Here is a 14,312-nt window from a genome sequence, read left to right on the forward strand (position 1 = left end):
CAAGCATGTTGGAATGTGACCCTGGTATGAGATGGGCTTTTTCCCACAGAATGCTATGTCTTATTGGCTTTCCCACTGCAGCATAGGGAAGGCAGAAATGGGGACACAGCAAATTATGAATAAACAAAAGTTGGGCTTTGTTTGGAGCATGATGTGCCAACAAGAGTTACCAAAGGCGGTGCTCAGGAAGTTGTTGCTGTTACTGCATGAATGCCTAACAGATCTGGTATATATCATAAAAGAAACAAACCTGAAAAATGTAAATACGGTCCCAAGACATGCAGCACTGTTATGTTTCTCCTTCTATGGCCCTGGTCTCTCCTGGGTTCTATAGGTTAAGGCATGAAATGTAAGAGCCATGTAGAAGTCCAGGGTCACTGTGCTGCAGTGTAAAGTTTAGGTGCCTGTGATCTGTGCAAACAGAAACCTCATTTCTAGAGAAAAATCAGATTTGGAGTTGTGTGTGTGAGGAGCCAGTAACTGGCCTTATAGTTAACAGAAATGAAGGGTCATTTCCATACGTGGGAGATTATCATATTGTCAAGGAAAGCTGTTTTCACTATAAAAAAATAACTGTTTCTGAGTGGGGGGTTTTCAGAGTGGATTCCTGGTGTTGAAGGGGAGAGAAATGGCGAAATTTTGCTGTGGCTCCTATTTGTGAACACTCTGAAACAGTAATAGTTTCCTAAAGTTTTATTTAATCTCTGTGGCAGCTCCGTATGGGACCATCAGGGTATGGGTCCATTATCAGAGCTGCATTAAGGATTAATGGTCAAAAGCATACTAACAGAAGCCTGTAGAGGAAGCCAAGTTAACAGTCCTCAAACTTTAGCAATCCAATAACAGTTCCTCCCTTGCTTTCCAAAAGATGGAGACCTGTTTAAATCATGCCAGCTTGTTATTCCAGACTTTACCATTAGCAGTATCTGTGGCTCCAAATGCATTTAATTAATGACCATTAATGACGCACTCATAAACTGAAGCATAAATTGCTAATCCGATTCTAAAGCTCCCTCTTTTATTTTCCTCTCTGCCCCCATGTCTTTTGCCAGCTCTTTAAATCCATTTGTTCCCTGAGGAAATGGCTGTCACTTTAGCTGCAGTTGGGGCACAGGTTTGGCAACATGTCAAGCTGAAAATCTATCATACACCATGAGCACTGTGAAACTCTAGTCCATCCCAACAATCCTGGGCTCTATGAGTTTTTGCAACAAGATGCTTAGAATATGCTGGCCCTGCTGATTTGTGGGTCTTGCTGGTAAACACAGCCTCGCTGCTTTGTATTTGTATTTGTTCACTTTACAACTATAGCCATGCAAGGAGCTCGAATGAAGGGGAGGGTAAGTTGCTAGCCCAGAAATATTACCACCCTACCATATTCCTTCTGAATTTTTAGGTTATGTGACTGATTTTTATCCACAGTACAAAAGCCACTGTTAGGTCCTGTGCCTGGGCTGGACTCTCCCATACGTAATTAAACTGGGTTTTCTAGCTGTGCTAGTAAAGCTTCTGCCCCTCCCTGCATCTTTTATATTTCTTCTCACTGTAGCTCCTCAGTCCCATGTGACATAAGGAATTTTACTGTCCCTGTGCACATTGAACTCCCAGCTGTTTTGAACATATCAGGTGATGATCTCTAGGGGGAATAAAGGGTGACAAATTTCTAAGTAGGGCTGTGTGTTTTACAAACAGGATGTGAGTAAAAGGAAGCAGCCAACATCATCAGGTCCTCTCATACACCCACTCATGGCCCACTTGTATACTGCCCCAGGGAAGCTATATTTAGCTGAACAATTTTGAGTTGCTTTCTCTGCCTGTGCCTTTCTCAGGACAGCTTTGTGATTGGATTAGAGACTTTTTAACTTGTTTTTCTGTCTTTTGTGGTCACTGAGCTCACCAGATCCATTCTGATAAAGCACATTCTCACTGCATGTTTGTCCAAATTGCCAGTCAATCTCTGAGAAGTTTCTGGGTACCCTTGAAACATGGCAGGAAGAAGTCAATGAGTAAGGTCTCCACTGATACAAGCAAGGTGAGCGGTTGAAGATTTGGCCTTAGTCTGGTGCTGTTGAGTGGAGGAAGGGGAGGCTGTTTGGAAGAAAATATAGAAGGTGAAATGTAGGATTTCTTCTTCCAGACTGGAGGCATGAGATTTTTTTAATTGGCTGTCTTTCTGACCAATTATTCACAGCTGTTTACCAGGGAACGTCATCTAGGGACATCCAGTCCATTTTTAGAATGTGAAATTAGAGATTTTTCTTGCTTGGCTCCATTGTTTGCCAGCTGGCCTGATTCTAAATGTCAGTTAAACTGGTGATGACTCGGGACAGAACAGTACATTGACTCGTAACTAATCTGTTTCCAGAACTGATACCATCAGCCAGAATGGAGATTTTCAACTTGGTCAGAGGTCAGACTTTATGATGAAAGGGTAGAGGAGATGATGCTGTGTGCTTGGGAAGTGCTAGGGTAATGTCATCCTCTGTCTTCAAAGACATTCTGGAAATAATTTAGAGAAGAATGTTTTGAAGTGCAAGTTTTCTGTGATGGGATCAAGATGCCTTGGCTGTCTAAAGGGTAGATAAGTGTCTGCAATGCAAAGTCCTGGCATGATATCACAATGGCAGCTGGTCTACAAGAGATAATGGTTCAGGGGTTTTTTTAGACTGAGGAGTTTCTTTTTGGGTATAAATCAAATTTGTTCCCACTTTAGATAAGTTTCTCTTTTCAAATATCCTTATACCGTTCCTGTCTCGCATCTATTTTGATGACCTTTCAGGATGGATGGAGAGAGTGGGTTCTTTCTTGCCACTGCTGATTAAGTTGGGTGTCATGTTACCATCAGCCAGTTGTTTTATTCCTCAACAGCCCCATTATGGACTAATGTTTAGCTAAAGGGAGACAAACATAAGCCTTTATTTCCATTTTAAGGACCCAACTTAATATTCAAAGGTTAGGAAGCTTCAGAACCCTTGGGATCCAAAAAGCAGCGGTTTAATAGTTGGAATTCCCTTTTTAGAAAGATGAAGCAGTTTAAATGTATATAGTTGTTCACCTCAAGATAAACCTCTAAGCCATGTCAGGGTATGAATCCTCAGAGTTTTGCCAGCCCCAAAACCAGACAAACTGTATGAGTTATTTATAATATCATGATTTATTTTTGTTCTGTCTTTTGATTGTAATTCTCCAGGGAAAGAAACCCCCTTCCTAACTCAAAACTAATCAGCCCCTTGTTTTTATTCTCTCCCATTATATGAGAACAAGAGGTCATTAGATGACATTACTGCTCGGTAAATTTAGAACAAATAAAAGGAAACAGTATTTCACCTAATGCGTCGCCATCCTGTGGAATATGCCGTTCCAGGATGTTAGTCAGAAGTTTTACCCAGAACTTAAAAAATAACCAGACCATTCCTATTCATGGCCATGTCAGCCAAGAGAAGAATAACCAGATTTCAGGCCTTCGTGTCAGTTGATCGTTACCCTGTCCAGGAGTGAATGTATATGACTCCATGATCAGGAAGGTGTGTGGCTTTGATGCGGAGGGTTAGTATCATCTCTTGGGATATTAGGAGCTAGCCACTTCCAGAAGCAAGTTAGCAGACTGGTGGAGCACTTGGGGGGCAGCAAATTTTGTTTTCTTTCCCTAGTAACTGGAAAGGCAAGAGGGTTTTAGCCTCCCAGCAGTTATTTGGGTCTTTCAGGTAGACACTTCAAACTGAAATGTACTTGCACAGAAGTGGGGAGGATCAGGGGGGGGGAGCTTCCACTACTTGGCTATTTGCATCTTTCTCTTTCTCACACACTCTCCTGTTCTCTTCTCTCACTACTCCCTGAGGGAAGTACATTTTCATTAAGCTCAGTGTTCCTTGCTCTGAACAGGTTTACCGTTTACTCTCCTCATCTCTGCAACAGTTTAGTTAGTGGCTTACTCTGTATGATTCCCTGCAGCCCAGGCAGTGTAAGGGTAATTATGTGCCTAGAGGTGGTATACGCCATGTGAGGTGTCTGGCACTTAACCTGTTCTGAACTGTGGGTCTGTTCTGATTGGGATGCCTCCTACTGTTGTATTTCTGGGTTCTTAATTATCCCTGTAAAAGTTTGAATTACAGATATTGACTATTACACAGTTGGTAGTTATATCAGCACCGTGTCTCCATACTCTTTTTCCAAGAAGCATTTTGGAGATTTTTCATTTGCAGGGGAGCATATTAGACGCATTATCTCAATTCTTATCTCTTGTGATGTCAGGGAATATCATTATGAATGTTTTTCTAGAACTGGTGCATTGGGAATGGTCTTGTCCAAAACTCATAATATAATTTACAAAGAGTTGTATTATCTCCTTATTTCTGGGCATCTGTTGTGGGTCAAACTCGTAGTTTCAGGTCTGTGATTTCTTGTCTAGGGGTTTCAAGTGTGCAAATATCTTTTGATCCATGTTTGTTTCCTGGCACATGAACTTGTGGTGCTATGGTGGAATGGAAATCTTTTTGATATTGGATTTTGAGACTTTAAAATGATTATATCACCTGGCTTCAAACCTTATTCTTCACTTCATTAGACCAGTTCTTTGGAGATGTACAAATTTTGCAGCCCTGGAATTGGACTCTTGCCAAAGGAGCTTCAACATTTCTGTGTCCTGGCTCAATATTTTAGATTCTGGGTCTTTTAAGAGGACTTAACATTTGATCCTGTATAACTTTTAATCAAAAGTGCAGAACCAGTCATGTTCTGAATTTTTGTTCGTTTTGAAGGGATGGTCCTGTCAATAAGGCTGCAAGTTTTCTATATGGAGAGAGTCAATATTTTACCATCTGTTTTTTTATAACAATTATTTTTGTTACTGTCCAAATGTGTCTTAGGTTCTTATAGAATAAGCAGAAAATAAGGGACCTACCCCCACAAATCTTGCAGCTGCAAAGCGACTGAGTGGCTGCTTCTTCTTTTAAAGATATATTGTGAATATTAATTGTGGACCTAGTGTTTGTTCTTTGTTTTGATGCCATCCTTTGACTGGGCCAAATTTGGGGACTGCTGGCCAGAAGCAGTGCTTTATGGAGGAGGGGTATAGTTAGAAAACTGATTAAATGAAAAAGGAAAAACTTTTCCCAAATTAATACTATTTTGTCTACAGTCACATATGCATTTTTCAGCATTTGATTTTCTGTTGTGACAAAGTATGGCAGGAAATAAATAGGAAATTTGATGTTCCAGTTGAATTTAGCTGTGGGAAAGTGATAGGTTGGTTGTTACATTTGTTTTTAATTCTTAAATCTGGTTTATGAGCCAAGTGGGAGAGAGTGCTACGTTATTCCACCCCTGTTTTCTACCTTGTATCATAGATACTTAGAGATCTATATTCCCATTACTGTTGGTTAGACAGAGATTTTCATTTGATGTGGAATCACTCTTGAAGTGCCTGGACATACATAGACAGGAGATGCCTGGGCCTTGGGTAACCAATGCAATCCTGGTCCATTTCATTTTATTGTTTCAGAGGGATGTGTTTTTCTTTCTACTGATCCCTTCTAATTGACTGAAGGAGCAGTATTGAGAGCAGTATTGATGGGCTACAGTCATTCAGTCTTGTTTCACTTTGGTCAGAAGAAAAGTTCTGCCATAGGGGTGCCATATTTTAATTAAAAATGAAGTAATAGGTATTTTTTGTGGGGTTATAGAATAAGAAGAAACAAATGAGCAGATAGACTTCTATTAGCATGGGTCTTGGAACCTCTTAGAGTAAATTTAACTTATTGGGACATTGTTAATTTGGACATTGTAATATAAAATGCTAAAAATCTCCTTGTATTACAGTGCTTTAATATCAGAGTCCCATTTGAGGCAGGATTGTGTTCTGGCAAATACTTAAGCACTTCTTTCACTTTATTCAGCTAAATAATCCAGTTGATATCAACAGGACTTTGTAGGTTAATAGTTATCTCAACATTTAGGCATTTGCAAGATCCAGGTCTGGGAAAAAAGATTAAATTGGTGGTTGACCACAAGCACAGAGACATATGCAAACAAGAATAGAAGTCATATCATTTTCTCGCTAGGGACTTCTTCTGATTGACTGAAGAAGCAACGTTGATATGCTACAGCAGAGACACACATGCCTCAGGCTAGATGGCAGAGAATGTGCTGGGGCTGCACTGCCAGAACAAGCATCAGGCCCCTTGCAGCTCTCCCTCCATCCACCCCGGCACATCAAGATCTTACAAGTCAGGGCTGCTAGTATTTTTGGCATTCTGCCCAAAAATGTTGCCAGTCCATGGGCTACAATCAAGTCATTCTTGTTTCTCTTTGGTTAACTGGAACTTTTTGCCATAGAATGTTCTTCAATGCTATAAAAAGTGTGGTTTTTTATTTTGGGAAAATCCACATGTGAAAGCTGTCCCAGGACATAAATGTTGTGAAGGCGAGGCTTTTTTTTTTCCTTAAACCAGGAGGTAAACTCATCAATTTAAGCCATACTGTCAGGGGATCTAAGTTAAAGATAGATGTTTTCAGAAAAAATTGAGGTGAATGATGTCGGGGCCGAGGGGCTGTGGCCAGCAGCCCGGGCACGTGGTCCGGGGAAAGTTGGCACGGCGAACTAGAATTGGGCACTGATGCGTGGAGATTGATTAAAGATTATTTTACTTACACTGTAGATGGTCGCGGTGCAGGCAGGAAAACTTGCTTGAGTTGCAGTTACAGACAAAATCAAGTGGAGTTTGCTAGGCTCCACCGAAGACACACGAGTGGAGTTTGCTAGGCTCCGCAAAACAAACACGATGAGAGCTCTCTGAACTGATACGAGAGTCCGAGCTGTGACTCTCAACGAGTGCGCAGGGCAGGGGTACGTCAAGGATCATCCGGTGACGGGGAGAGACTCTTGATGGGTGATCAAACCATCAGTCGGCTCCGAGACACGCGCAGAGTTTGCTAGGCTCTACCACGTGGCCCAGAGTTCTCCACAAGATGGATGCGGAGTCCTCCTAAATGAGGTCCTCCCCGGAGATCTCTGACTTGGGCGGAAACTGCTCAAGTCTCCCAACCTGTTTATCGGGAAACAAACCCAATCGCTAGCCGCCACGTGGGAATAATTTAGAAACAGTCAATAATGGGGAACAAATTTACATGCGAGCGGCGGGAACTCCTTTGCACCGGGGTTTTCTCTCTGCAGCTGAGAATTGCACCGTGCAAAGAAAGCTCCACGTGGCGGGAAATAATTCTGCAGTGCCAAAGCGCGCACACAATCGTTGGGTAATGACAAATGAGATCAGGCCTTCATGAGACAGGAGGGTCAAATGTAGAATAAGGTGATCTCATGTCTGTAATACTTTCTTGTTATTTATTTATTCTGACTTGTCATGACTCCCAGATGGATTTACTTGTTTAAATCTGTTAGTTTTGGCAAGGACTGATGTCTTTGATTAGTTTGGGAGGGCCATTGTCAGTGGTTTTTAAAGCAGTTTCTGCATACACGTTAAGCATTGCAGAGTTTAAAAAGTTCACATGTTCCCATTGCAAAAGAGCATGATAAGAGAGACTAAGCAAGAAACCATATGAAGTGGAGGCTTAGGGACCAGGGTGTCAGTAGAAGTGAGGCAGTTTTGACTTTTTTAACTTCATTGGCAGTGACAAAATGTGCATTGCTGTTGAGTGGCATTGTCTTCTTGCTTTGATGTGGTCTTCCATCTTTTAAGTCAGAGGCATCAAACATTCAATCCATGGACTGAATTCAAGCCTGCAGAGCTCTTTCTGGCAGGCCAGGGAATTTGGAGGTGAGGCCTGCCACAGAATCCAGGGCTACAGGGCCTGTTGGGCATGGCTGTTGGTGGCAGAGGGACAAGCAAGGGCTGTGTCATCAGCTCTGCTCACCCTGTGACTGCTTGGCTTGCCATTTACCTTGGCCTTGCCACTTCCACCACTTGCCCCACTGCTACCAGGCCCATATCTGACCTGCAAGGAGCCCTGTAGGCTGGATCAAGCCCAGGGCACAGAGTGAATCTGACACTCCTATCCTAAATAATAGATCTTTATAGCCTTAACTTCAGTTAACCACATGTTTTTCCTGGGAGTGTTAGTGAGCAAAACTGGGCATGTTCACATGAAGACAAAATAAGGATAGAAATTGATTTGTTATTAATGTGAAAAATTGGGGAAAAAATTGTTTAAAAAAAACACACCGTAGTCAAACTTGTGACTTTCCCACTACTGTTCAACAATTGACTTTTCTGTTGTGGGTTCTTTGGATGACTATCCAGTGCTTTTTTTTCAAAATCTAATTATTGAGCTCTTTACCTACCTAAACTCTACTGAAAATGTAAGGTTGGCTTTCAAAATTCTGAAAATACCGTTTAATAATGTAAACAGCCTTTGCTCAGTTATGCAGCTGATTCGAGGCAGTTCTCTACAGACAGTTCTCTTTAATTTCCTGTAATAAAAGTTATTACTTCTCCATGGAAAAACTTGTTCCTTACTCAGTTTTCTGCAACTCGAGCATTCTTTCTCTCTTCTTGCAGATTATCACTCCATGTCGGAAGCTCATCCTCTGTGCTGATAACAGAAAAGAGATGGAAGATTGGATTGCAGCACTGAAGACTGTGCAGAACAGGGAACATTTTGAGGTAATAAAATAACTTCTCTTATTCACCCTCAGTTCTCTGTGCAGCCTGGCCCATACTTACATCTTACTTTACGAATTTGATCCAGCTCCGCTTGGAAGTTAATACAAGGGCTTTGATTGACTGCAGTGAGCAGTAGTTTAGGCTTTACCTAAAAAATCTCTGAAATGCTGCTTGTATACAACAACCTCTTTTAAGTGACTCTTTTCTTGATAGCCCTAGTCACTCTGCGCATTCCCTTGGGGTTGAGAACCTTGCACTCTTGGTCCCTTCGCTGGTATAATGTCTCTGAATCATCATCTGACTTGAATCTCACCTGCCTGATATTCAGCATCATCCAGAATATCCACCTGTTGTACTTTTAGCAACCTTACTCCTTGTACTCTGCGTGCAGCCTATTTAGTGTGTATACAATAGGCCAGAAGGGTCATTTAGTCCAACCCTTTGGATAGATTAATTTGCTGCCCCCTCCTCTGTGAAAGATGTTCCATTTCTGCTTTTTGTATCTGATATGTTCAAGCCTCTCTTTTAGAAAAACTAAACTTCCACCTTCCGTGCTTCTGTAATGTTTTTTTCAACAGTCAACCCAGTACAGCATGGACCATTTCTCAGGGATGCATAACTGGTATGCCTGCTCACACGCTCGGCCAACATACTGCAATGTGTGCCGAGAAGCATTATCAGGGGTTACATCACATGGACTCTCTTGTGAAGGTAAAAGCACTTCATTGTCTTGCACTTGGCATGTCACCAGGGTGACTTACTGGCATGTTCCAAAGATCATTTTAAATAACCATACTCTTATGTACAGTTTATAGAAGGGTGCAGAGGAAAAATGGCACCAAATGGGCATAGGAAAGTTACAGAAGGTCAGAGCAGAACTTTTTTTACAGGCTTGGTCTTACTTTTCTTTTGCTTTCAAGTTCCTGATGGTTTCATGGGGGATTTGGGGATGCACAAGGAAAACAGAAGCAGGTACCTATATAGTTATCCAAAGATGCTGGAAAGGACATAGTACCATATTTACTTACCACACACACCTTTTCCCCAAAAATGAGCCCCCCAAAATTGGGGTACTCATCTTAAGAAGGGAATTTGATCTTCTACCTTCGCTAGATGGAAGATCTGCTTTGATTCCTGCTTGCAGCAGCATTTCTATTTGGGCAGCTGAGGGAGTCAGTTGACTTACAGGCTCATGGTTCTTCACAGGTATTCATGGTCATCTCTCCTTTTTAATTATCTTGATGTTCCACTTCCTTCTGACAGTTTTGCTCTTTTAGCCACTTCTGTTCTCTCTTCTATTTCACTGCTTCGCACCTCTTTTCAGAATCATAAACCCACTCATGGAGACCAGTCTTCAGCAGCAGCTAGGGTTTCAGCTTGTGTTTAAATAGGAAAGGGAGGGAGAGTGAGCTGCAAATTAGATTCTATCCCTGCTCTGTGCAGTCATAACTCCAGAAAGCATCTTTTTTCCCTTCATTTTGCCTTCCCAAAAACAAGGTGTATGTTTTATTTGGGAGGGGTGCATGTGGCTTGTGAGAAAATACAGTGTTAATGCTGGTTAGAATCTGGTGTGGCACTTACTTTCATACTCCCAAATTATTGCTATATACTAATAAAACCCTACAAGCGCGAAGTATGGACATATATATTTTTGAAGCATCAGATAAAAGTATTTCTCCCAGGAACAAATGCATTTAAGCATTTGAACTTCAGATGGCTATTCTTTCTTTCTCGGCTTTGGCACAGCAGACATGCTTGGCTTCTCACAGCTCATTCTGGCAGGGACAAATCAACACCAGTAATGCCTGTGGGAATGCTGAAGCATATTAGTGTACATATTGCTGGCATACAAGGTGGTAACTAATACCTGTACAATCAAAAGGCAGCCTGCTTAACTAATTGATTTGGTGGCTTTGGATCTGATTGTTTTAGCTTTGCTAACAAAGGCAGTGGATGTGCTGTCTTTCAGAGCCAGATACTGTAACTGCATTTTGCTGCTCATGGAGCCATTTGCTTGTACTGCTGCATTATCCCTTTTGCATGAGAATGAATTCTTCTTCTTGTTATTGTTCTTCTTCTGTAGTGTGTAAGTTCAAAGCCCACAAACGGTGTGCTGTTCGGGCAACCAATAACTGCAAATGGACAACACTGGCCTCTATCGGGAAAGATATCATTGAGGAAGAAGATGGGGTATGTATCATCCTGAGCTCTCTGGCTTGGAGCACCTGGCAGTGGGGAGCCTGCTTTGCGTATGCTTCTCCCCCTACTGTATACATGGTTAAAGTTTCAGGTTGGGATGGCTGGAGCTGCTTCCAGCTTTCATTCCCTGAGTCCTGATTTGGAAAAATTAAATGGATCTGTATGTCCCAGGGCTGGCGAGCACTCTGTAGTATTCACTTACTGTGGAACTAAAAGGTTTTGCTTTTACATGCATATGGTATATAAAACCACCTAGTGTCAAAGAACAGTGGTCAGTTCAGAGAGTCCTGTCGATTTTAGTTACCTTTTACCAACAGAGAATCCTGTCACTCTGAGACTCCTTTTGGGCTATGGACCTTAAAGATGCAGAGTTTTGAGTTTAAAGCATTTTCAGGTGCAGGGAGCCTTTTCATACTCTTGGTAAAGGTTGGGCAATTCGGTGGCTTGTGCATAAATTTAGAATGTGGGAGACCTGATTGTAGTTTCTTCCCTGCCACAGACTTCCTGTGTGATCTTGGGGAAGCCCTGTAGCCTTTCTGTGCCTCAGTAAGTACCAGAGAGAGGCAGATAGTTCCTAGAGAGTGCCCTTGCCAACCTCATGCAGAATGAAAAATTGCATCTTTGCATGCTCCAGTCCCGCCTATTCTGCTTTGTGTTCTCTGACTTGTGTTCTGGAAAGCCTGTACTTATTTCTTCTCTGCTTGGATTACAGATCTCAATGCCACATCAGTGGCTGGAAGGAAACCTCCCTGTGAGTGCCAAATGCACAGTGTGCGATAAAACCTGTGGCAGTGTTCTGCGCTTGCAAGACTGGCGCTGCCTCTGGTGCAAAGCCATGGTGCGTGAGCTAAATAAACATCATGACCCTCTCTAAAAGTTGTCTCCTTTCAGTGTATGTGGGCCTTTGTGTCTTGTCTGCTACTGCTTTTTGTTTGAAATGGAAATTTAAGCCATGCTCTTGTTTACGTGCATCACTGGGGTTTTTTCCTTCACATTATAGACAGTCTGTGAAGAGGAAGAAACACGGCTAATTGCTTCACTGTGGTGCATAAATAAAGCCTAGAAATATTTTTCACATCCAGTGGTACCACAGGATTTTTTTTCTTCCTGTACTTAGAAACACCTGGACTATTAAAGTTCGTATTCTTTCATTTGCTGATGGCCTTTCTCGAAAAAATCCAATGTGTATCGAGCACCTAATCATAGGCATGAGTGGTGATGGTTCTTCAACCAACCACTCTATAATTTGGCAACTTAAGTGTCAATAGAAACAAGGGAGAAAGCAGGGACTATTAAAATATGTGAATAAAAATAACATTTCTTCTCCTAATTCAGCAGGCTTAACTTGCTTGATACCTAGAGGCCATAAAGCCTGTTAGACCCCAAGTACAAGGATCCAAGTAGATCCTTGCAGATCTTGGAACAGCAGAGAACCCCTATGCCCGAAGAAGGGTGATTGTGCCCAAAAGCTTGCCAAGAACTTTTTTCCAACTACTCGGTCTAATAAAAGATATCATATCTACCCAAAGAACCTGGTCTGCTAGTACTCCAGGTGTTTCAAGGGTATTAAGAAGGAAAACCAGCAAAATGTACCTTTCTAATTTATCTAATGGGTTTGCTTATAACAGACGTTCTGTTAGGCTGTCCTTGTCCACCCAAAAGGAGCAAAAAAAAAAGGCATTGGCTCAATTGTTATTTACCATTGCAGGCCATTTTATACCCACTCCCTGGGTCTTATCTTGTTGCGTATCTTATCTTAGGTATGTTATCTTGTTAACTCCCAGCTGCACACATGCTTTATTATTCTGCCTACTTCCTCTAGTATCCTTGTTCCTTCATTCACGTGTGTTCCAGGCTTTATCCTCTTAAGCTGCTTTCGAGGTCCCTACTTTAACACCATATGGAGAACTGGGCAGCACACCTTGATCCATAGTCAGGAACCTGAACAACCTGATTTTTGGGCCCCCCCCAAAATTTTGTTTCTCTCATGCAGTCAATGGAATTAGGACAGGGGACATGAGTTAGTCCTGTGTCTGCGAACCCTGTTGTAATGGCCTGTAAGTAGCCAGGTTGCTGTGTGCTGGGTAATCCTGTAAAGCAAGGCATCATATGTATGCTGAGAAGAATTAGCCAGATGAACAAGCTCTGAGTGCCATTTGCTTGCTTAGGTGGCTTTTAAAAAATAACTTGGTGACTTAATACTATAGGTTTTCATTTCTTTGGCTTCTTCCCACGCTTCCTGGTTGTTTGGGTCACGTTTTCAGAGTGGGAGAGTCATCTACATAATCAAAGTACCTAGAAGGATTTATCTGAACCCATTTCTTTTGTTTCAGGTACACACCACATGTAAAGATGTATTACCAAACAAGTGTCCCCTTGGCCTCTGTAAAGTATCTGTCATCCCTCCCACTGCTCTTAACAGCATTGATTCAGATGGTAAGTATCCATGGATACCTTTTTGTTCTTCTTTTCAATCACAGACCTTTCAGTTAAGTGTATGAATACACAAACCAGCTAAGACAGTGGTGGGCAATTATTTCAGGCGGAGGGCCGCTTACCCAGTTTTGGCAGGCTGTCGAGGGCCACATGGGTATCCCCACCTCTTGACAGGTGCCCCACCCCCTGGTCACCATCTTGGGACCAATGACCCAGGGCCAGCACCGGTGGGACCCAAAGCGGGACACAGGCTGGCAGGGGTCTGTGGAGCCAGGCTGGGCTGCACCAGCAGGGAGAGGGGGGAGCTGGCCCAGCTCCACAGAGCCCCTGCCAGCTGGGACCCCATGCTCCTGCCACCCTGTTCTGGTCCCCACCGGCACTGGCCTCGGGACACCCTGTGCTCCCACCAGCTCCCTGCCCGCGCACTCCCAGTGCCCCCCAGCCCCGTGGTACAGGCATGGGGCAGCACACAGCCAAGGAGCTGTTGCTGGGCGCAGGGAAAAGCGGCCCCTCACCCACCCTGCGGCCAGTGCTCCCTGCTACAGGTGCTTGCAGCCCACGTGGGGCTATGGAGCAGGCACAGGCAGCCCCACATGGGCTGCAAGAGGCTATAGCATGGGGCAAGTGAGGGGCCGCTTTTCCCCGTGCTCAGCACCAGCTTGTAACCCAGCCCTGCTGCCAGCCTGGGCCCTGTGCCAGCTCTGGGCTTGCCCATCGGGGCTGTGCGCAGCGGCTGTGGCCCCCCCAAGTGTGGCAGTGTTAGCTGCTAGGCAGTGTTGGCTGCTGCTGCCCACCTGAAGCTTATGTGCTGGGCAGCCCACAGGTGGCAGCGGCAAACACTGCCCGGTGCGGCAAGCAGTGGGGGCCGCAGCTGCTGTCGCCATGCGCAGCCCCGACGGGCAAGCCTGGAGCCAGCATGGGGCCCAGGCTGGCAGTGAGGCCAGGTTACAAGGTGGTGCGGGGGTGGGGACGGGACCTCACCCGCCCCATGGCTGGCACTCCCTGCTGCAGCCATTCGCAGCCCCCACAGGGCTGTCTGGGGCCGGCACAGTCCGGACC

General features: G+C 43.7%; 1 protein-coding gene across 1 annotated transcript in view; it reads left to right on the plus strand.

Moving 5' to 3' along the window:
- The window catches only part of DGKD (diacylglycerol kinase delta), a 69,831-nt gene that overhangs the window by 17,041 nt on the left and 38,478 nt on the right, over positions 1–14,312 (plus strand). Inside the window, exons 4-8 of the mRNA XM_025209456.1 lie at positions 8,514–8,618; positions 9,197–9,329; positions 10,702–10,808; positions 11,530–11,655; positions 13,151–13,253. Coding sequence (XP_025065241.1) covers positions 8,514–8,618; positions 9,197–9,329; positions 10,702–10,808; positions 11,530–11,655; positions 13,151–13,253 — 574 coding nt within the window. The remainder of the gene's footprint in view (positions 1–8,513; positions 8,619–9,196; positions 9,330–10,701; positions 10,809–11,529; positions 11,656–13,150; positions 13,254–14,312) is intronic.

The sequence above is a fragment of the Alligator sinensis genome, unplaced genomic scaffold (assembly GCF_000455745.1).
Source record: "Alligator sinensis unplaced genomic scaffold, ASM45574v1 scaffold237_1, whole genome shotgun sequence".
Classification (NCBI taxonomy): Eukaryota; Metazoa; Chordata; order Crocodylia; family Alligatoridae; genus Alligator; species Alligator sinensis.